The sequence below is a fragment of the Pantherophis guttatus genome, chromosome 7 (genome assembly GCF_059756535.1).
Source record: "Pantherophis guttatus breed Tessera chromosome 7, ASM5975653v1, whole genome shotgun sequence".
NCBI lineage: Eukaryota > Metazoa > Chordata > Lepidosauria > Squamata > Colubridae > Pantherophis > Pantherophis guttatus.
In genome coordinates, this window is record NC_142069.1 from 69,714,118 (window position 1) to 69,726,222 (window position 12,105).

The window sequence follows — 12,105 nt, forward strand, 5'->3', positions numbered from 1 at the left end:
ACCGGTCCGTCCTTTACGTGGAAAGAAGAGTTACAAAGGGCCTTGGCTGCAGATGAGTGGCTATTAAAACATCAAACTATGGTCACACACCGTAACGGGTTTGCTTGGGTTGGAGATAAATTATACGTTCCCGCATCATTGCGACAGGCCGTCTTGACTAGATGTCATGATGAAAAAACAGCCGGCCACTTCGGCTTCCTCAAAACGTTGCATCTCGTACGACGACAGTTTTGGTGGCCGTGCATGCGGAAGGAAATTGAAAGATACGTGAACAGTTGCAAGATATGTGCCACGTCAAAACCACGGCCAGGAAAACCTCTCGGACTCTTACAGCCTGTTGCAGACCCAACAAGGCCTTGGGATGAGATTGGTATGGATTTTATTGTGGACCTTCCAGAAAGCAACGGGAATACTGTAATATGGACCATAGTTGACCTGTTTTCTAAACAGGCCCATTTCATTCCCTGTCACGGCCTACCCTCGGCTCGACGGCTGGCAAAGCTGTTCATTTGGCATATCTATCGCCTACATGGAGTGCCCCGACGTATCATCTCTGACAGGGGGGTTCAATTTACTGCTAAGTTTTGGAGAGAGTTTATTCGGATGATAGGGTCGTCACAGGGGTTGAGTTCAGGCTTTCACCCAAGCACGAATGGAGCAGCTGAAAGGGCTAATGCCATGATAGAACGCTACTTACGCAGTTATGTATCGTATCAACAATCCGATTGGTCGGAATTACTCCCGTTCGCTGAAGTAGCATATAATAATATGGTCCATGGTAGTACTGGAGCCACTCCTTTTCAGGTCGTGTCAGGAAAGGAGTTTCCTGCTATTCCCGAATTAGATATACAAAATCAAGAGCCGGTGTCTCCTGATACATGGGGTCTTCGTATTGGCAACCAGTGGCCCCGGATAAAGGAAGCGTTAGAAAAAGCAGCCGAGGCGTATAAAACGCAAGCCGATAGGAAGAGAGCAGAACACAAACCGTTTGCTGTAGGAGATCGTGTCTATCTGTCTACAAAATACTTAAAAATGAAAACGCCTAGTCGTAAACTGGGACCCAAATATATAGGACCCTTTCCTGTGATAAGAGTCATTAACCCGGTAACTGTGGAGTTGACATTACCACCACTATTAGGCAAGACGCACCCTGTATTCCATAGTAGCCTATTAAAACCAGTGAAGAATGTACGTGAACAGTTGGAAAGACCTGGCCCGCTACACGGAGACCAGTATGAAATAGAGGAGGTGTTAGATTCTAGGATTAGCAGGGGTAAGTTACGCTATTTAATCAAATGGAAAGGGTACCCATTGGAGGACGCGTCCTGGGTGGGAGCTAAGGATGTACATGCTAACCGACTTCTTAAACAGTTCCACAGACGCTATCCACAGAAACCTGGTCCCTGGGGTGGGAGTCAAAACTCTTAACCAGATGTTCACATGTTCCTTTGTATCTTCCAGGAGCAGCCTTGGTAGGGGGAGCCGCCTGTCGAGATCCCCTCGACATCAGGATCCGTAGAGGCAAGACATGACTCCCTGGCTGACATCTAACAAAACCAAAGGACTTGATAGGGGCTGGATGGGGGGGTGATTGGCAATGTATATGCACCTTGGTGGTGGGGGTGTTCTTCTTTAGGCGGTTGGTCACGTAGCGGCCGGCAGAGGGAGGGTTCTTGTCACCTATCCTCCGTGGTTGTGGCTGCGGCGGAGACGCTGTGCGCATGCGCCCTTTATCACCACAACCGGAAGGGCGTTACAGCGGCTGGCGCGCGTATTTAAAAGGAGGGGAGAGACGCTTGATCTTAACGCCGACTTTATGCTGATCGCATCTTGTACCACTTGTTACCGCTTGCTGTTGCCGTTAACAGATTAAACGACTGAAGCATCTAACTGCTGTCCCCAGCGTTTTCTTCTCGTTCGCTCCAAACACAGGAGCAAGTGGACACACATTTTACGTTTTTTGCCCTATCTTATCACCATGGTGAAGAGAAGCAGTTGTGAAATGAGTGACATGGTTGTTAAGAATGCTGCACGGGCATAAATGTGAGGATGGTCATAAGTGTGAGGACCAGTCAAAAGTGCGAGGACCTGTCAGAAATGACTTTTTTCAGCCCTCTGAGTAGTCCCTATACACATAACCATGGCCACCCAGTCACATGACCAGCTAGCCACGCCTACCCAGTCACATGACTTCCAAGCCATGCCCACAAAATAAGCCACGCCCACAGAACCGGTAGTAAAAAAAATTTAGAACCCACCTCTGCATAGCTGGTATGATTTCACCCAATTATTAACTTGGAGCCAGAACCCTGAAGGTTTTTGAATCAAAACAGGAAGATATTTTTTTGTCTGAAATGGTATAGGGCCATGATGGCAAACCTATGGCATGCGTGCTACCTGTGGCACACGGAGCCATATCGGTGGGCACACAAGTGTTGCCCTAGTTCACAGCTCCACCTGATTTTTGGGCTTTCCGGGCCCACCGGAAGTCGGGAAACAGGCTGGTCCCATCCTCCGGAAGGCCCCTGGGGTGTGTGGGGAAGACCCATTTTTTGCTCTCCCCAGGCTCCAGAGCCTTTCTAGGAGCCCAGGGAGGGCAAAAACGACCTTCCCCACCCCTCACCCCCGAGGCCCTGCAGAGGCCGGAAACAGCCTGTTTGCCGACAAGTCATCAAACGGGCCGTTTCCGGCCTCCGGAGGGCCTCCGGGGGGGGGTGAGGAAGGCTGTTTTTGCCCTCCCCAGGCTCCCAGAAAGGTTCCGGTCCCACCGGAAGTTGGCAAATGGGCTGTTTCCGGCCTTCAGAGGGCCTCGGGGGGAGGCTTTTTTTATCCTCTCCAGGCTCCGAGAAAGCCTCTGGAGCCTGGGGAGGGCGAAAAATGGGCCTACCAGGCCCACCGGGCCATCGCATGCCAAAAGTGGGGGGAAAGCAGGGGGGTCGCACTTGCAGATGCGCGGGGGGATGGCGAATTGAATTATGGGTGTGGGCACGCATGTGCACGACCCCCAGCATTCCCCCCGTTTTTGGCACGCAACAGCAAAAAGGTTCACCATCACTGGTATAGGGTTTCCTGCCTGAGCCAGGGGGTTGGATTATAAGACCTCCAAGGTCCCTTCCAACTCTGTTATTCTAAATATGGATCCAGTCCCACCTTGGGTAAGTTAAAATCTATCCCAACTTGCCTCTGATTTGGGTGTCACCCTGAGCCAGAACATGATAGTCACTAGATTTGTGAAGTGGTAGGGGAAAAAAACCACTACCATTTATTAAATAAATTCTCAACTCTGTGAAAACTTTGTTACAATCTGATCTTTAGTACAACCTCTGCTATGTTCAGTGACACTTAATTTGTGGAAGAATTGCAGGTTTAAGGAGGAGACACTGGAAATGCTTGTATATTTGAACTACTTTTTTATATATTCCAATGAAATTATATATTGTGCTCAGTTCCCCACTGCAGGGTGAAAGGAATTTTATTTGTTATATATGTGAATGCCTCTTGTGCCAAAGTATAAGAGATCCTGAATGGCAGCATCTTAAATGATGTATCTCACTAACATAAAGGAAATGAAAATAAATATTTCAGAGGTAGAAAATGTGAAATAAATATATCATAATGTTGTAGAAAAGTTTTTGACCATTTTCTGATTACTTTAATCTTATGGAATACTGAAAATAAATCCTAAAGTACCAGTAATTCATAGACTGGTTTAAGAATCAGTGAAAGGTTGAAATAGTCTGCAAGGAAAACAAACAAAACTATAAATTGCTTTAATTGGGCTTTGCACGTTCTTTGACAAATAAATAAAATTGTCCATAACTTTAGTACTATATACAAATACTCTCAAATGTACCTCTCTACTTCTCATTTTTAAAATATTTAGACAAAAATGTATATTGAAAGGAATTTGGAACTTATTTTGAAATGCCAGATTCAAATTTCACACGTTAAGTTTCACATGTCTGAAACACAATCTCAAAGACACAGCTGTACAAAAATACTCAGGGGAAGGTATGAAACATCAAACTGGGGGAAGGTAGGAGATATGCTGTTCCTTTAACCAACCCACATAACTTGTTTAACTAATTAATTTAGTTTGAGCTTATTTGGAGCTGAGCTATTTGCAAGAATATTTCAAGTGACAATAAAAATGGAATCCTTGTAGAGTCAGTGATATATGAATGTGATTAAAATAAATTGGATATATATATATATATACATAAACCCGAATTAGATTAAGGGCTTTAATCACAGGAAAGTATGCAAAACTGCAATATTTTTTAATGATAATAATTTAGTTGATTGTATACTTACCGCCTTAAGTCGTCGTGCATGATATTCTTCAGCTGTCACATATGGCTTTGGTTCTATAAGTTTATCAGTGATATTTGACACATAAACACCAATTTTTGTCATTTGTGTACAAGTTGTATTTGTGGTCTCTTGTAATTTTTTTCTTTCTACCACTGTCTAGAATTAAATAAAATATTAATTTTAAGAAGGTTGAGCATTCTCTATATAAACTAAGATGAATTAAAAACTAATTTGTGAATGCATTAAATTAACAAATATATAGAATTATAGAATAGAATTATTTAATTATCATCTTCTAATAGACTGGAACATATTTAACTTCCATATCAATTTTTCTGGCATGTATCTCAGGGTCTTCATTCTTTATGAACACATCTGGGCTGACCTACTGCTTCGTATTATCTGTATAAATTAATTAAAATGATCAAAAACTAATTTATGAATGCAATAAATATATAAAATTAAAGAATTAAATTATTTAAATATTAGTTTCTAATATACAGAAATAGATTTAATTTCCAAATCAATTTTTCTTGCATATATCTCAGGGTCTTCATTCTTTCTGAACATACCTGTGTTGATCTACAGAACTCTTCATATTCTTTGTCTGGACGTTTTTTGGGATCTGTCTGTGATCCTGCATTATGATATTCCGTGCCCGTTTCTTTATGTCTAAATCCACCCAAGAATGGTTTTTCAAATGATGGTCTTTTAATTTCTATACATACATCCTGAAAAGTGTCTGGCTCTGTTCAGACAAAACAGCATTATTAAATTAGACCCAACATTGGGCAACGTTTAACCAGACTATATACCTGATTGTTCTTTACCTATTTGAACTCGAACCGATATAACATCAGGCATATAGTATTCTTGCAGAAGTTTGTATGCTTTGAGTGGAAAGTTTTCACTGTCTAATGAGTACATATCAAACTGTATTGTCCCTTTAGGTTGCACACCAAGATTCCAGAGAGTTTCAAAATTTTCTATTATTCTCCCTAAAAAGAAAAAAAAATAGTTTTCACAATGAATTAAGAGGTCACTTAGCTTTGTTTTCTTTGATCATTTGAGGAATGTGACAAATCCCAAGAAAAGACTAAGGAGAACCATTTTGTGTAAGGCAACTTTCAACCTTCTCAAGTAGATAGGCAGGAATCACAATCAGGTGAGCTAATTTTATTTTATTGTAAAGCTGCATAAAAAGAATCTTGCAAGTCAGATGGTACAAACTTCCCAACATTTTTTTTACAATCTGAAAAGTTAGGCAAGGCCCATTCTGACTTTCTTTGCCCATTATGCAACTGCAGGGATGTCTCCCCCCCCCGTCCCGTTCCCCCCGGTGATTTGAACATACTATTACAGCAACTAAATTTCTTTTAAAATTACAAAGATTTGCTTTTCCACCTCTTCCAGAAATACCTGCTATAAAATAGCCTGGGGATTCTCAAACGATTATGCTTCGGTAAGAAGGAATGGGCTGTGAATGACAACATAATGTTATACAGTGGTGGTAAATCTCAATATGAGAATAGTACCTGAAGGCCAAAATCAGTATTCACTACTCATTTAATGGCTACCTTGGTTAGCAACTGTTTGTAAATACAAAAACAATAATTTTTTAAATACCGTTTTCTGACCAATGCACATATTTAGGACCAAATTTTGTGTGACTGACAAAAAAAGCCTTCAGTGTGAATAGGATTAAGGTCTGATAAATTTCAGACAGCAGCACCAGCAGGTCAGAGGGTTCTGATCAACTAATTAAGGCCACAGAGCTGTGGCTGTTAACTTGCAGTCTGCGCTTAGGTGAATGCTATGGAGAAAAGCAGCAGAAAGCAGGAAAAAATTGTTTAAGCAATTTCTCTGCTCTGTAAAGGGACAAAAAAAAAAGGAGGAAAATGGGTCAGATATTGGATACTCTGGAAGAGATCTTTATCTAAATGAGACAACAGCAACCAGTGATCTTCACAGAGTCTCTCTCTCTCTCTCTCATTTTCTATTTACGGAATGTATTGTGATTACTAAATGAAAACAGGGTAGATATTCATAACAATTGGGTGGGTTTCAGTACATTATATTCAGTTTGAACAAGGCCCAATTGAGGCATTTTTGTAAACTAATTTAAGGATATTCTTTATGTACACATGGATTTCTGTTGTTATTTAACAAAGTAATAATTGCTTCTTTAAATGTTACAACCATATTTGGAGCCCTGTCTATATTTATATACATGAAAAAACCAAACCCCTTGTATTGATACAAACCTAGCAACCGAATTTGTAAAACATCCAGCGGTATTTTTAATCGCTTTACAAAGTACTGCTTGATTTGCTCCACATTTTGATTAATGTTAAAAGACTTCGTGAAAATCTGGATATCAGGATGCAGCATGAATTTAACTGAAAAACAAATACATCAATTCTTATTATGGTCCTTCATTAATTTCATTATTAGTTTCTAGTCAATTAGTAAGAATTAAATTTTGCTTGTGCATATTTTTGCCTCTTCAAAAGAATTAGAATCATTTTGTTAAAGCAAAAAATTAAGTAAAATTTATTTAATATGCAGTTATATGATGCAAATCAGCTCTGGATGGTAAGCATAAAACCAAATTAAATAGAAAAAGACAAATATAGTGAAAACAAAAAATAAACATTTCTTAATCAAGCAAACCAAACACAGACTAAGCCCGCATAACATCCAGGCCCTAAGGCTGTGATGACGAATTTATGGCACCCGTGCCAGAGGTGGCACACAGTGCCCTCTCTGTGGCCACGCGAGCCATCACCCGAATTCAGCTTTGCTACGCATTCGCACACTTCTCCTGCTGGCCAGCTGGTATTCAGGTCTCTGCTGCGCATGCACAGGGGTGGGGCATGTGCTGGGGGCCATGTGCGCATGCAGAGGGCGTGCGGGGGGTGCATGCATGCACTGAGGGGGGTACATGCTGGGGGCATGCACATGCAGGCGGAGGGGCACATGTGGGGGCCCATGTGCGTGTGCACAGGGCGCATGCTTGGGGCTGCATGAGCATTGCATTTTGGGGGTGCATGTGTGCGCTTTGGCCACTCAGTTCGGAAATGGTTAGCCATCATTGCCCTAAGGTCTGAGAAAAGAATTAAGTTTTCAAAGACTTCTGAAAAACCAACAAGATCAGGGCAGTCCTAATCTTGGGGAAAGGCTGTTCAGTATGGCAGGAGCCATAACAGATAATGTACATTGCTTTCTCAGTTCCATAAAATGAGATTGTGTCATAGAAGCAGTGAAGCAAGAACAGGCCTGTTTTGTTGGATTACAAAGGATGGACAGAAACTGCCCCTCCGATGCTCCATTCGGGCCTCCAGAGACCTCGCCCAGCACATTGCAGGCCAAAATGGAGCTTCCGAGGGGCGGATCCACCCCTTGGAAGCTCCATTTTGGCTGGCCATGTTCAGGACGAATGTTGTAGAGCCTCTGCGGTTGTTTGTAAGGGCAAACAACTGCCATGGTGCTGGAAGATTTGTAGCTTCTGGACTTGTTCGTAAATGCTACGGGGCGTTTATCACGTAACTTTGAACGTTCGCTAATGCTCATAACCTGGGGATTACCTGTAAAGGAAGAATTATTTATAAACACTTTTCCCAAAGTAGTGTTCTCTAATTTGTTCAGCCTGTAATTGCCTGAATTTCCAGTGAGATGAATTGGGGAAGACTGACTGCTATATCAAACATAATATATACCTGTTACGATAGCACTTTTTATCATTTCTGAAAGCTGAGCTGCCAAATTTTCCATGTTTATGCCTTCTGGAACAACAGCTGCTAAATCAGGATGCTGTTCAGAAACACCCTCACTGGCACCTGTACTTTCAGATGCTGTTGCATCCGTCTCAATTCCGGTTGGTTTAATTTCGTGATCAAAATCTTGGAAATGTGAAACATCTTCCTGAAAATCTGGGAGTTTCGCATCAAATTCTGTTTGTGCTGTGTCCAACTCCAATGCCAATTCTTCAGCAACAGCCACACCCGCAACTACCTCTTCCTCTCTGCCTGGTTCCTTGGCTGTGGTTTGATCTTTTGCAGAATCTATCCTCTGTAACTGCTCCTCAGCAATACCTGCATCCTGTACTGGTTCCTGACTAATGTTCAGGTTCTCAAATGCATCTGGCCTTTGTACTTGTTCTACAGCAGCATCCTGTTCTTGCATTGGTTCCTCAGCAATACCCAATTCTTGTGTTGTTGAATCTATGTTGTATTCCTGCTTTAAAGGTAGACCTGTTTCATTCAAGGGGACGCTATCTGTCTGCTCCTTGTTAGAATCTGCAACATCTGTAATTTCTTCTGTTTGCTTTTCTGTAGAAGTGACTTCCACATCTCCTTCAGCCAGATCAATCACCTCTTTTTCTGAATCAGCCATTTGCCTGAAAGGAATGACATAAAAAGCAAAATGTACAGGAAACGAGATTTTAAATTTAAGCAAATTGTCAGTATGCAGTCTCAATTGACTAATTGTCTTCATACTCTTAGACAGACTATGAAACTAGCTGTAACTCAACACCCCCTTCCCACCCACCCCAAAAAAACCCTTCAGACCAAACACATCTGAACGTTGTCATTTTAACTATAGACTTGTGCATTTAAAATTCAGTATCACAATTTAACCATTTGAAATGAAACTGATAATGCTTGTAACATATTGCCTTCAAAATATAATGGCCTGCAAATGATATCCTGCTAACATTCCCCAAAGCTCAACTTTTCTGGAGATTATCAGTTTGAAAACATTGATTTATAATTTTATCTATGCATAGTTTTGTTTCTTGTTCATTTCTTGTTTTACTCTTTATTGTTTTATAAAGAATCAGTTCTTTTTAAGCCCATTTTTCATAAATAGTATCTGAGAAGTAACTATCCTTATATTAACATTAGTACATTTTAGAAAGGCATTAGCAGACCATTTTTTCCACTTAATTTTTAATTAAGGGTGAATAATTAAAGAAGGGAAATATTTTTTTTAAAAAAAACCTCTGAAAGTATTATGGTTTTAGGCAAATACCTTAGAAGAACATTTTTATTTATTTATTTATTTATTTATTTTATTTTATTTATTTATTGAATTTATATTGCCGCCTATTCACCTTATTCCTTGGGAGATAATAGGGCATTATGAATTTCTAATGATAAAAGAAATAATCAAAAACCATTCAAATTTTACAAAATGCTAAAGGTAGACACTATTGTATCAAAATATCTGTATTAATTCAAATTTTACAGTAATATCTCCTTTGAATCCTAGTGTCATATGGAAATGGCTTAAATTGGTTACAGTAATACATTCTCCCACAAACCCTGATAGCATTTTTACTAAATGCTATCTTGTTTCATTCTTCTTTGTTTCTTTGCTGAATTTATATAGCTACCCATCTCACATACGTGACTCAGTTTACCTTTTTAACAATTCAGGTAAAAATAATAAACAAGAAACAAACAGAAATAAGTAAGCAAAACAAGAAATCAATTAAAACCAATAAAACAATAAGAAATAAAATAATAAAACTCTGTCTGCCAGAGTGTGCAATCCATACCTGACAGACAACACAACTAATTCACAGGCCCTACATCTCCACCAGTGTCAGGTTTCAACGTTTCGAAGCTGACAACCAGTTTCCCAGGCCCATGGCAGAGCCATATTTAAAAAGCTTCCAAAAGATTAATAGGATCAGGGCCAGTTGGGAGGGGGATGTTGTTCCAAACAGCAGGTGCCTTGTTTTTTATTTTTAAAAAAAAACGAGTGCTAAATATTATGATCTTTGTTACAAATTGAAAATGTGTATGATATATTTGTCTGAAAATCCTAAACAAAATTCAAGATAAATTAGCTATTTACAGGAAAGTGATGACAGAAATAACAATGAAGCTTTAAATACTATTTATCAATCCTGCATTGTAGAGAGTGCAATTCAGAATGGAAGCTGTAAACTTGATCATGGACAATATCATTGAGAAGTAAAAAAAAAAAAAAACCTATGGTGATGATCCTGTTGGAATCTCCCCTACAGTGCCAGTTCAGTGCCCAAATCAATTTCTTCAATCTTGTGATGTAAAAATGGGTGACGTGTCCTATTAGTCTCAACATATATTCTGCATGATCCTTTAACTCAAAGGTAAGCCTATTTTGATCTTTTAAAATGTTATGCTCATTTAAGGAACAACATGCATAACTAAAAGGATACACTAATCCAAGTATGCTTCTCATCTTAAATATATAGAATTCTTTATAGAATAGAATTCTTTATTGGCCAAGTGTGATTGGACACACAAGGAATTTGTTTTAGGTGTATATGCTCTCAGTGTACATAAGGAGAATAAAATACATTCATAAAGAATAAAAAGATACAACACTTAGTGATAGACAAGGTTACTAATAAGCTATCAAATCCTACTAGGAAACAAATAAAAACAATATAATTGAAAGATATAAGCAACATGGTTATAGTAATAAGTGGGAAGAGATAGATACTAGTAAGGAAGAGAAGAATAATAGTAATATAATCTTAGTAAATTATTTGACAAGTGTTGTGGGAATTAGTTGTTAAGCAGATTGATGGCATTCAGCAAAAAACTGTCTTTATGTCCAGTTGTTTTGTTTTGGTGTGCAGTGTCCTATAGCATCTTTTTGAGAATAGAAGTTGAAACAATTTATGTCCAGGATGTGAGGGGTCTGTAGATATTTTCACAGCCCTCTTTTTGACTCGTATACAGATTGGTATACAGATCCTCAATGGAAGAAAGGTTGGTGGCAATTGTTTTTTCTGCAGTTCTAATTATCCGTTGAAGTCTGTGTCGGTCTTGTTGGATTGCAGGATATTCTGACTGTTTTGAGAGGCTACTAAAGGAATGGATTCCAATGGACACCCCTCTGCTCCTGATTACTGCAAGGATTTCCAATACATCATTCATGCTCACAAAACTACCAGATCTGGATTACTAACAGATAGTGGATACAGAAGGCTTTTCTTCCTTTTTGGCTCATCAAAAAGTTTTTCCCAAATTAGGGGGGGGGGGGAAGGAAGGGAAAGAGTATTGCGATTTTTTCTTTTAATATTATCTTTATTGAAGTTTTAAACAAATGCAATCTAGTAAGAACAAGAATAGCAAATCAAATTCAATTCTTATTGAGTTCAACTCTTAAAGAGTTATAAGAAACTAATCGCAGAATTATAAATCAAAAACGGAAAAAAGAACAGGCAGACTACAGAAGAAATCAAAAATAAAACAGGAAATTATAAACGAGAGGGAAAAAGCCAAGTGTACGATAACACAATACAGTTCAAACGTTGAGATCTCAAAGCACTAATATTACATTCATGATTGTCCTTGCAAGAATGAAAGTATCGCTTCCAGCTCCTCTCCTGGTGCCACTACGGTACTCAGACTACAATTCCCAGAATGCCACACTAACCCATATCGTTTTCGAGGGAGGCCCTCACCTCATCGGCTGACTACCCTCCCAAAAGTCTTTGCGCTGCTGTCGCCATTGTCGAACGCTTTAAACCGCGTCCCTACGAAAAGCATGCTGGGAATTATAGTCCCGGGCTCGAAGAATCATACCCTATTTTGTCGCTATTTCTTTTAAGCATAATTTCGTCTCAATGCCTACTCCTCTCTCAAAGTCTCTATTTATCAAATAAAATAAAAATAAAGTCGGCCCGGATTTTACCTCAACGCAAGTTTCCCCGGAGTGATCCGTAGCCTATCTTAACTCTAGAGACAACAGCATTATGTATCCATAGCAACCACATTGTAGATTCTC

At 39.6% G+C, this 12,105-nt stretch overlaps 1 protein-coding gene across 2 annotated transcripts in view; it reads right to left on the reverse strand.

Annotated features, from left to right (window-relative positions):
* The window catches only part of IQUB (IQ motif and ubiquitin domain containing), a 56,361-nt gene extending 44,256 nt beyond the window's left edge, over window positions 1-12,105 (reverse strand). Inside the window, exons 1-6 of one of the 2 annotated variants that reach the window (XM_034431101.3) lie at window positions 12,013-12,105; window positions 8,034-8,713; window positions 6,579-6,713; window positions 5,145-5,312; window positions 4,887-5,062; window positions 4,315-4,470 (exon numbers count right to left, since the gene is read on the reverse strand). In XM_034431101.3, coding sequence (XP_034286992.2) covers window positions 4,315-4,470; window positions 4,887-5,062; window positions 5,145-5,312; window positions 6,579-6,713; window positions 8,034-8,709 — 1,311 coding nt within the window. In that variant the 5' untranslated portion in view covers window positions 8,710-8,713; window positions 12,013-12,105. Of the gene's footprint in view, window positions 1-4,314; window positions 4,471-4,886; window positions 5,063-5,144; window positions 5,313-6,578; window positions 6,714-8,033; window positions 8,714-11,655; window positions 11,787-12,012 lie in introns of those variants that run through there. The other variant, XM_087874200.1, reaches the window with a different exon arrangement.